At 69.2% G+C, this 10,706-nt stretch overlaps 2 protein-coding genes across 3 annotated transcripts; one reads left to right on the forward strand and one right to left on the reverse strand.

Moving 5' to 3' along the window:
* Positions 1 to 758: 758 nt before the first annotated feature.
* PERCC1 (proline and glutamate rich with coiled coil 1) lies at positions 759 to 4,338 on the forward strand. Of its 2 annotated transcripts, none has more exons than XM_077906088.1 (2): positions 759 to 1,061; positions 1,432 to 4,338. In XM_077906088.1, the coding sequence occupies exon 2, from the start codon at positions 1,962 to 1,964 to the stop codon at positions 2,742 to 2,744; it is 783 nt and encodes a 260-aa protein (XP_077762214.1). In that variant the 5' UTR covers positions 759 to 1,061; positions 1,432 to 1,961; the 3' UTR covers positions 2,745 to 4,338. The 2 variants fall into 2 exon arrangements, with proteins under 2 accessions (XP_077762214.1, XP_077762215.1); XM_077906089.1 differs by having other exon boundaries at positions 1,927 to 4,338.
* CCDC154 (coiled-coil domain containing 154) lies at positions 3,560 to 10,544 on the reverse strand. Its single transcript, XM_077907038.1, has 17 exons — positions 10,538 to 10,544; positions 9,940 to 10,342; positions 9,649 to 9,838; positions 9,502 to 9,548; positions 9,153 to 9,248; positions 8,673 to 8,796; positions 7,075 to 7,176; positions 6,870 to 6,998; positions 6,655 to 6,782; positions 6,300 to 6,426; positions 6,076 to 6,213; positions 5,201 to 5,320; positions 5,047 to 5,123; positions 4,681 to 4,798; positions 4,286 to 4,372; positions 3,810 to 3,997; positions 3,560 to 3,703 (listed from the first exon to the last, which is right to left on the reverse strand). Exons 1-17 carry the CDS (start codon positions 10,542 to 10,544, stop codon positions 3,577 to 3,579), a joined length of 2,208 nt encoding a protein of 735 aa, XP_077763164.1. The 3' UTR covers positions 3,560 to 3,576.
* Between the last annotated feature and the right edge of the window lie 162 nt (positions 10,545 to 10,706).

Here is a 10,706-nt window from a genome sequence, read left to right on the forward strand (position 1 = left end):
CCCTGGAAGGGGGAGGCCGTCGCTGGAGGGGAAATGGGGCACCGGGGCATGCCAGGGGTGGGGGGCTGCCGTCCTGGCCATGGATCCCGGGCAGCCCTCCAGCAGCCACCACTTGAGCCTCAGAGGCCGGGACTCAGGCGCCGGGCGGGCTGCTAGGGGGGTGCGAGGCACCTCGCAGAGGCCACATCCGGTGAAGGGCTGTCCCCCCAGACTTATGTCCACCTGAACCTCGGAATGGAACGTCACATAGGGACTTTGCTGCTGAGATGACCCGGGTGGGCCCAGACTCACGCGGGCGATGGCCGTGCGCCGACACAGGCGGAGGCTGCAGTGACCAAGCTGCAGCCCCATTCCCTGCCCGGACCAGGCCCCCGGGGTCCCACAGAAGGCGGTGAGCGGCAGGAGGGGGTGCAGCGGTGCGGGCCGCAAGGCCCAGGGAAGGAGACTGGGGGCCAGCTTGGACCTCGGGGGTGAAGCCTGTGTGGGGGAGCAGAGGCTGCAACACCCCTGCAGCTCTGGATGGGGAGAGCGACAGGAGGCTGGATGCGGGGGAGGGGGTCAGTGGTGCAGGGTCTTCCTTACAGCCATGCCTGGGGCGGGGCGGGCCGCAGCACCTGGGGGGACCCGGTGCTGGGAGGGCCCTTGGGGGAGGCCTCCCTTCCCAGGCCAGAATGGAGCACCGTTTACCCAGAGAACCACGGAAGCAGGATGTCCTCTAGAGAAGGCTACTCCAGAAGTTAAAATAGCATGAAATTTAATTTTCCGCCTATTTGACAAGGCTTGGTCTGGGTCCCCATCAGCGGCTGAGATAAGGGTCCTCGGCCCCGGGTGTGAGCCAGCTGGACCTGCAGCAGACACTCCACGGTCCCCGGGCAGGTTGGGGCTCCCCCCGCAGGGCCCTGGTTGCTGGGCGCTAAAGCAAACGGGCTCTATTTGCCCAGTCTGCGATGACAATGCCGTCACCAAATATTTGCCAGCCCGGCAGGTCCCAGAGCCCGGCTATAAATGCTTGGGCCCAGGTGGAGGTGGGCCTGCCCCGCAGGAGCTGCAGGCCTCAGCAGGTAGGAGCCGGCCTGGGCGGTGGCCAGGAGGGTGCTGGCACTGGCCACAGGGGTCCGCGCCCCCCCCACCCCTCCCGGGAAAGCCGGGGCCTCCTGGCCAGGTGGGCTGTGCGGACCCCCCCAGGACGGCCGCCCGTGGAGCTGGGGGTGCGCATAAGGGAAGGGGCGGGGCTGGGGAGGGAGGGAGCCAGAGGCTGGGGTACGCCCCCTCCCCCACAGGGAGACGGTGGGAGGGGGCCCTGCCCTCCCCAGGTCGCCTGACTCTGAGCAACGCTGGGACTCGCCCAGCCTCCCTGGGGTGGGGGTTCTGACAAGCTGGGAGCCCCCTCTCCCTCTCCTCAGCGCCCTCCCTTTCTTCTCTTCCTGCCAGGGGGCAATGGGGGCATCCCGGCTGCGAGCTGCCCCGGCACTCATCCCCAGGAGCCACGGTCACCTCCCCCAAGTGCCACCCTGCCCACCTCGCCCTGGCTGAGCCGCAGACCCACACACCTTCCCTGCATCCCATCCCCCCCAAACCCCGGGGTCCCGGGTCTCTTTCACCCGCCTGGGCAGGGAGGGCAGGAAGCCTGGGGCCGGCACTGCCTTCACTACGCCCCGCGGCCCTGAGCCTGTCCCCGACCCCCGAGGCCTCCAAGGCCACCAAGGCTCTGGGCCCTGGACCTAGTGCCCTGGTCGAGGCAGCCAGGCTCGGCTCCCAGGGGCCACCTCAGGGGGCAGGCCCCTGGATGCAGAACCGTCCCTGCACCCCTGCGGCGCTCGGCCCCCAACATCTCTCCAAACCTGAACCCCGGGGCTTCTGAACACGGCGCCGTCCAAGCGCAGGGGGGAGCGACGGCTAACCTGCCCCCCTCTGCCTCCTCCGCAGCCACACCTGCTGTCCCCGGAGCTCAGGCTAAGGAGATGGCCGCGGGCGTGATCCGGCCTCTCTGTGACTTCCAGCTGCCCCTGTCCACCCGCCGACCCTTCCTGCCCCCAGACCCGGAGCCCCAGGGCCCTTCTGAGGACGAGGACGAGGACGAGGACGAGGAGGAGGAGGACGAGGAGGAGGACGAGGAGCAGCCGCAGGTGGAGGGGCTGGGGGGCCGCAGCCCGGCGCTCCAGGCCTCGGGGTGGGCCCCCGAAGCAGCCCCTCCAGGGCCCAGCAGCCCCGAGACGCCCCTGCAGCTGCTGCGCTTCTCTGAGCTCATCAGTGGCGACATCCAGCGGTACTTCGGCCGCAAGGACAGGGAGCAGGACCCGGACGCCTGCGACATCTATGCGGACGACAGCTCGGCCCGGGACCCCCAGGGTGCTGACGCGGCACGCCTGGCCCCCGGGGGGCCCCCAGACGGCGATGAGGCCGCGGAGCCCGGGGTCCTGTCCCCCAGGGGTCCCGAGGGGTGCACGCGTGGGCTGGGGCCCCTGGCCGAGCTCTTCGACTACGGGCTGCGGCAGTACCCGGGGCCCGGGGCGCCCGGCCGGTGGCTCAGGCTGGAGCGCAAATACGGCCACATTGTCCCCATGACCCAGAGGAAGCTGCCTCTGTCCTTCTGGGAGGAGCCGGCCCCCAGCCCCCTGGGCCTACTCCGCCCCGGCACCCCTGACTTCAGCGACCTGCTGGCCAGCTGGGCAGTGGAGACGGGCCCTGAGCTGCCCGGGGGAGGGGCCCCAGCCCTGGACGGCGCGCAGCTGGCCGAGGCCTAGCGAGCGGGCCAGGCTCCGTGGGGCATGTGGGGGCGGCACACGTCTCCTTCCCTAAGGTGTGCGGACTGTCACTGCTCTCTCTGGAGCCACAGGGGCCTTGCGACCACACTGGCCTACCTGAGGACAAGTCAGCTCAGGTAGGGGGCCTCCTGGGCCGTCCGGGGCCTGGAGCTGCCACCACCACAGGCCACCTGGGCAGGGAAGGGGCAGGAGCTGCAGTCCCAGGCACCCCGGCCCTTAGCCCTCGGAGTTCTGCCCCCAGGAGGGGAGGACCGGGCAGGAGCCCCGCACCCCAAAGGCTGTGGGCTCAGGGGGTCTACACACTGCCTGCTCTGTGCAAGGCCCATGTGCCCCCCAGAGCAGCCCCGAGGTCCCAGGTGGGCAGCAAAGCTCTCCCCACTGCCTGCCCCCCTGGCTGGTCCTAGGGCGGCCCCTCCTCCAGGCCCCGCGGCAGGTGGCAAGGCCAGCTCCTGTGGGATGAGCAAGGCTTTTCTTGGAGGCAGGAACAGGGGTGCTGCCTGAGTGTGTGAGTAAACACGCTGTTTGCTCCCTAGATTAGGGCAGGAAGAGCCACTTCCTCTGCTGGCCACCGTGTAGGTGTGAAGGGCACACTTGGCGGCCCAGGGCCAGGGGCCGAGGGACCCTGAGCCTGTGCCTGCTGACCCTCCAGGGGGCTGCACAGAGCAGGTGGGGCCCCGGGACACCAAGGCCTGGGCAGGACGACCTGCGGCTGGGCGGGGCCCGGGCAGGCGGGAGCTGCGGGACGCTGGGCGTGTGCCCCTGAGCCCTGGGTGTGAGCTCGGCACTCTGACAGGTACAAGAGCTGGCACATTTATTTCTGAGAAAGGGGCAAGGCTGTGAGCCGGCGGGCAGGCCCCCAGCCGAAGGGCTTCTTCGAGAACGTGCTCGGCCTCCGCGGGGCCACCAGGCTCATGAGGACCGCCTTCCACTGAAGCCACCTGCCCGGAGACGCAGCTCAGGCCCACCGGCCTGGGGGCCTCCCCAGCCCCGCCCCAGGCCCAGAGGGGTCCCCGGAAGGTGGCTGCCCACTGCACCCCTGCCCACCTCACGGTCTGATACATGCCCCAGCGGTTCACGGAGACCGCCTCTCCCAGGGCCGAGTCCTTGATGAAGAACTGCTGCCTCCCCAGGGACACAAGGACCCTCCTGCTGCCCAGCGTCAGGGCCCACGGGCCCTCATCACTCTGCAGGCGCAGGACACTCTCCCGCAGGCTGGCCATCTCCTCCATGCACTGCAGACAAGGGCACATGAGGAGCGGCCCGTGCAGGAATGCAGGAATCTGGCCGGATGGGACAGGATGGGATGGGACAGGGCAGGACAGGACGGGGCAGGACGGGGTGGCCAGCAAGATTTCTCTCTCCGGAAAACCAGGCTCTTATCTAGCAGGAGACCCTGCTGGGGCCAGACGTGCAGACAAAGGGATGTGGGGAAGCCCATAAGTGGGTGCCGGGCCGGCAGGGGTGAGGGGCCGGGAGCCCCCTGGGGCCTCGGGGTGGGGTGGGCACAGGGCTCCTCTCACCAGCCTGGTTTCTGTATTAAACTTGAGGTTCTGGATGGTTCTGTTGTCCTGGATGCTGGTCTCCAGTTTCATTATTTGGTTCTGAAACTAAAGGCAGCCGCTGTGTGTTGGCCTGGATGCAGCGAGTCTGCCCGCCGGTCAGTGGCCCCCGCCCAGTCACTGGGGGCAGAAGCCGGCCTCTAACACGTGGCCCTGGCCCCCCGGTGGGGACCAGGGGCCTGGCCAGCACTCAGGCCGGCTCCTGTCCTGTGACTGCCCACCCCGAGCACTCGGGGCCGCAGGCCAGGCAGGTGCCCCCACTTCATGCCGGCTCTGTGAGCCCCTCGACCTCGGGTGTCTGGGGCCCCCAGGAACCCCAGTGCTGGGGGTGACAGGCACAGGGGCTCCAGGGGTACCGTGGCCAGCTGGCCCTGGATCTCGGCGATCTTCCGCCCGGGGTTTCCCTCCTTGAGCAGCTGCACAGATGAGAGCACCGCAGCCAGCTCCTGCCGCATGGCCTCGACATCAAACTCTCTGTGGGAAGAGGAGGCTCTGCGTGGGTGCGGCCGGTGGGGAGGAGGGCAGGACTGCAGGGGTGCAGGCTCAGTGTGGCCTCCTCTGCAGGGGGACCTGGCAGTCCCCAGCGGGGAACAGAGCGCAAAGCTCAGGGGTCTGTGTGGGCTGTACCTGGTGGGGGTTCCCAGGGCTGGGGTGCAGCAGGCCGTGAGCCCAGCAGAGCTTGCTGCAGCCCTGCAGGCCAGGGCCACGAGCTGGGGCCTCACCTGGCTTTGCCCTCAGCCGAGATCCTGAGGTCTGAGTCACTCTTGCGCAGGACACACTTGTCGGAGACGGCCTCTATCTGCAACAGACGCAGGGTGGGCGGGTGGCCCGGGGGCGGAGCAGGGCTGAGGGTCCGCGGCCCTGGCCCTCACCCACCTGCCGGGGCAGGCTGTCCACTCGCTCCCACACCTCCCTCAGATGCGCCTCGACCTCCTTCCGACACTGGACCAGGCCTTCCAGGGATTTCTGCTCCAAGCCTTCCCACTCCCTCTTGGCCTGGAACACAGACCCCAGTGAGGACCGAAGCTGGGGGCCGGAGGGGGGCCGACAGGTGGATGGGGCCTCCTGGAGCCAGAATTGGACCCAGCAGGGTGGAACCTGTGCAGCCGAGCGCTCCACACGGTCCGGGCAGGATGCTGGGGCGGCACGGCCAGCTGCTCTCTGGGGACCTGGCTGCTCCGGGCAGCGCCACCAGGCTGAGCAGAACCACATCCGTGAGGCCTGGCTTGGCCCCCGCCACCCAGAGTCAGCAGCGACTGGGACCGCCAGCCTGCCCGCGGCCGCAGGAGAGGGGCCTCGGGGAGGCCGGGGGCACCCGCCCCAAGGTCACAGTGGACACGCGTGCGCAGCAGCACGTCCTGCGTTGCCCAGCAAGGTGACGACCCAGAGTCCGTCAGCTGACGAATAGACAAACTGGTTGCACACTGTCTGGAAACCCTTGTAGGAAACATCCAGAATAGGCAAATCCACAGAAGCAGGAGGCAGAGCAGCAGGCAGCAGGGGCCGCGGGGTGGGCTGTGCCCACAGGCCACATGGGGCTTCCCGTGCAACACCAGAGATGGGCAAGGGACACGGCGGGCAGTGGTGCAGCCTGAGCTCACGCGGAGCCACGGAGCCCCACGCTTCAAGGGTGGATGCTCAGGCGTGGGGACTCCGGGTCAATGACACGGTAGCAAGGAGGGGGAAGAGCCCAAGGGCAGGGCCACCTTGCCGGCCACCCCCCACCGCCACCCCCCCGGCTCCGTGTGCACCTCACTCAGCCGCAGCCTAAGCATCTGTTCCTGCAGGTCCAGCCTCCAGCTCAGGGCCACGAAGTGGTCACTCAAGTCCTTCACCTGCTTCCCCAGCTCAGCCAGCGACTCCTCCAGGGCCTGGCTCTTTTCTCGGAGCTGCAGGGGAGGTGGGGATGGGCTGAGTGTGGCCGCCTGGGGAGGGGGCACCCCGCGGGGAGACTGACCCGGCCCCACACCCTCACCAGCTGCAGTGCGCCGTGGGCCTCCCGCTGGGCCAGCTCGCCAGCCAGCTGCATGGCTGCCAGGCTCTCCTGTACATAGGCAGCCAGCTCCCCGGCCCGGCTCTCCTCCGCCTGCCCCTTGCTGTCCCTGCGGGTCGGTTTTGAGATGGACTGTCCCTCAGCTGAGGCTGTCCCCTCGCAGGCGGGGCCAAGGATGGGGCCTGACAGCTGGCTCCAGACCGTCCAGGGGACCCCAGGGAGCAGAGGGTCGTGCAGGCTCCCCCGCGGGGGAACAGGAGGCCCCCCAGGGGCCGTGCTGCCCTGGGACTGGGCGAGGAGGCCGGGCTCAGGGGAGAAAGGGGCCTCAGACACGCACCAGGCCTCCTGCTTGGCCAGGAGGATGCGGTTCAGTGACACCTGGTTCTGGCGCACGAAGTTGGTCAGCTGGATCACGGCCTGGTCCAGGTCCCGGCACTGTTCCAGCAGGCGGCACTCTTCCTGCTGCTGGGCAGGGGTGGCCCTGAGCCCCCGGGGCCCCCAGCCGTCCCCTGGAGGCCTCCCGCTGCCCCGGCAGGGCCCCGAGCTGCCCACCTCCTGCTGCCCCTGCAGGGCCTGCGCACGCTCATCCGCCAGGTCCTGAAGCCTCTGACACCTGCTGTCCAGCTCCCCCCGCAGGCTGCTCTCGGCCTTTAGCCGGGTGCTCTCTGAGGCCTTCATTCTCTGTGGGGAGACGGGCCCCGCGTGGTGAGCAGGGGCGTGGGGGGCACAGTCCAGCCGCAGACCCACGGGCCCCCACCTTCTCCAGAGCCAGGAAGCTCTTCTGCAGGAAGCTGCACAGCTTGGCCTCCCTTTTCAGGAAGCGGAGGCTCATCTCCTCACCGAGCTTGGTCACCTGGGCCTGTGGGAGGTCAGCATGGTCACCATGTGGTCTGACTGTCCTCATCTGTCCCCTGCCGGCCCGCCCCCAGCCCCCGTGCCATCCGGGACTTGTTTTCTTGCCCAACCACGTCCGTCATGGAGGACCCTGGGCACTGTGTCCCCCGCAGCCCCCGAGCCGAGCAGAGCTGGGTCCACCACACCCTCCCCAGGGTGGAAAGCAGGCAAGGCCAGGGCCACACGTCCCCCCAGAGGGCCAGGCCAAGGTCATGTGGGGCCCGGATACACCTGGTGCTCACACGGACCGCCAGATGCCACCCAGGGAGGGGGTCACAGCAGCCTGAGCCGGGAGCCTCAGTCGGGGAAGCTGAGTGAATATGAGGGCATGCACATGCACACACCACGCCCTCGCGCTCCAGGACCAGAACGGGCCCCTCTCTCCTCCCCGCCTGCCCCCTTCCAGCTGCATCAAGGGTCCGAGTGTGCTGGAGATGAGGAGTGAAGGCCGGCGGACCCGCTCACATGGCCGCAGGGCAGGGGCACCCAGAGGCCCCACCAGCCTGGCACCCCATGCAGGCTGGTCTGCAGGAAGCAGGGGGGCGGCAAGCCGTCTCTGTGATGAGCCCAGGGCAGATGTTTTAAGTTCATGGGACGCGGGGTCTATGTCACAGTTCCTGGGCTCTGTGCTTACGCTGCCAAAGCAGGAGTGGACGTGAGTGGGTGTGGCCACGTGCCGATAAAACTTTATGAAAACAGGTGATGGTCACCGTTTGCTGACCTGGGCCTGGGGGGCACATGGGGAATAGGCAAGCTCTCCACGTGCATCCTGGTGTGCCAGGAATCCCCAGGCCCAGCGCCTCCTGGAGCTCCAGGCCGTGGCGGTGGGCAATACCTCAAGGGAGCCAGAGCATGAGCTTCCCGACGGGCACCGGGAAGGGGGAGGCCATGGGAGCTGGGCAGCCAAGCTATGTGGGCAGCAGCTGGGGAGCACGGCCGGCGCCCCCGCCCTCCGTGTGCGTACCGCGATCCCTGGCCTCTGTTTGCAGAGTTGTGGGGGCTGCGTCTGGAGGCTGCCTCCTGTCCCCTGCCCTGCCTGCCGGGGTCTCATGCAGGAGGGGAACCTGCAGCGGCCCAGGGGCAGGGCCAGCCCCCAGAGTGACTGACGAAGGGGCTTCAGGGCTACGCTGTTCTATTTCCTGATCTGGGTGCTGGTCACAGGACGGGGACAAGGACCAGTGGCGGAGATGCTGCCAATGGGGGAGCTCCCAGGATAAAAGACGAGCTCCGTCTTGGCGCTGCCCCAGTCGGCGCGGCCGCTGGGTGCCTGAGGTGTGGCTTCTGTGACTGAGAGGCCTCAAACCTCAGCTGATTTCCAGACGGGGCCACTCGTGGCTGGGGGCCTTGTGCTGGACCGCACAGGACCTAGGGGTCACCCCCGGGTCCCATGCCGTGGGCGGGGCGGGGGCGCTCGCTGGCCTGGCTGCCCAGATGCCAGAGCCCTGCCGGCCCCCCTGGTACCTGCATCCTGGCCACCTCACGGTCCACCCTCCTGCTCGCCTCATCCTGGCTCTTCTGCAGGGCGCTGCAGGCCGCTTCCCGCAACTGCTCCTCTTGCTCCAGCTTCCCAGCCAGCTCGGCCCACCTAGGACAACGGTGGCAGGTCACAGCAGCGCAGCCGGCCAGGGGGCCCGGCTGGGGAGCAGCAGGGAGGGTGGCGGGGATGTCAGCCACTGGAGTCCTTCCCAGGCCCGGGCCCACCCACAGGCCAGCTAGGCAGGAGGCCCCCACGGGGAGGTAGGAGCAGATGGGAGTGGGGACCCTGGGCTGCAGCCTCTTCCCCACAGTGTCCACGGCAGGGGGGTCTGAGCCCTCCACCCTGTCCACCAGCCGCCCAGCGCCAAGGGTGAGGGGACGCCTTCCCCGCGGACTCCCACCCGCCGAGCACACACGCAGGGCCCAGAGCCAGCTCCCCCGCCGAGGGAGGCGGGCGGCACCCACCTGAGGCTGGCCTCCTGCTCCGCGTCCTTCCGCTCAGAGTCCTGGAGCACCTGCTTTCTCCTGATCTGAGTCAGCGCCTCCCGGACCTCCACCAGCCTGGCACACAAGAGCCGCTGCCGCCTGGGGCCTGCCCTGGGGCTGCCCTCGGGGCTCAGGTGCCCAGGGGCGCTGCTGGCGGCTCCCGCCGTGGTCCACACCCACACTGTTCCGAGCGGGGCCCCAGCTGCACTCTTGAGTGAGAGCGCTAGCAGGGGGCAGGCTGGTGCCCTGCGGTCCCACGCGGCCACTGCTTTCCCGAGGCCCGCGACCCCCACTAAGGCCTGCGCCACTGGTGGCGGGGGGGAGGTACCTCTTGTCCAGGGTCTGCATGTGGTTCTGGTTCTGGGCACCAGGGCACTGTGAGGAAGGCAGTGGGGCGGAGACTCACAGCCCGGCCAGCACAGACCAGCCCCGGGCCGGGAGCCGGGGAGCCCGGGCACGCACGGTGCCAGCTCACCTCCAGGGCCTCCTTGTCGGGTGCCTGGACCGCCTGCCGCACGTCCTGCTGCAGCCTCTTGAGCTCTGCGTCCTGCAGCTGCCCACAGGCCCGCAGCTGGAGCATCTCCCGGAGCAGGCTCAGCATGGCTCGCTCGCAGCGGTCCTTGTGTCCCCGCAGGGACGCCACCTCTGCCTGCAGGTCGGCCACCCTGCCGGGGTGAGGAGTAGGCCGCATCGGGCTCGCGTGCTGGGGGGTGGGGGGGGTCGGGGGGTGGTGCGGCTCCCCCCCCCACCCCCCGCTCAGGCTCACCACTGCTCCAGCTGCCTCCAGTGCCCAGGCGAGTCCCGCTCCGGGACGGAGGTGGCAGATGCCAGGTGGCTGGACTCATAGTTCTCGGAGTTCTCCTCCAGGCTCAGGAGCTCGGGGCTGGCCAGTCCTTCCTCCGGGGGGAGCCCCGGGTCCCCCAGGGTGACAGTGCTCGTTTGGGAAAGGGGTGAAGCCCCCGACGAGGGGTTGCTAGTAGCCAGCTCCGCAGGAAGGTGCCTCCGGGCTGCTAGAGGGGGCTGGCTCCCGGTGGAGCTTAGGGCACAGGGACCCCAATCACTGCGGCGACTGAGCGTGTGCACCGGGCTCACCCTGGCCCGTCCAGCGGAGTCACAAAGCCTGGTCCCCGGAGGACTCGGCTCCGGCTGCCCGACCCCAGGGAATGCAGCTCAGAGGCCCCGGCCCCGGCCCCGGCCCCGGCCTGAGGACACGCAGCACCCACACGCAGTAGCAGGACAGCGTCCTGCCTGCCCAGCCCGAGGAGGCCCCTGGGCACCAAGGACGCCCCACGGCCCACACCCCTGTGCAGGCTCCTCCCTACACTGTCCTACCGGCCCCACCTCTGTGGCCCAGGCTCACCTACACGGCATCAGCCACTGCCCAGAGGCCCTGGACCTGGATCCCTGGGCTGCCCAGAGCTGGACACCAGGGCGGCTGGGAGGCTCCAGGCCTCGGGGAGCACATGGGGGGGTGAAGAGGGAGCACCTGCCCTCACAGCTCTCCTCTAGACAACAGCGAGGCGGGCAGGGCAG

Source organism: Canis aureus, chromosome 8 (assembly GCF_053574225.1).
Source record: "Canis aureus isolate CA01 chromosome 8, VMU_Caureus_v.1.0, whole genome shotgun sequence".
Taxonomy (NCBI): domain Eukaryota; kingdom Metazoa; phylum Chordata; class Mammalia; order Carnivora; family Canidae; genus Canis; species Canis aureus.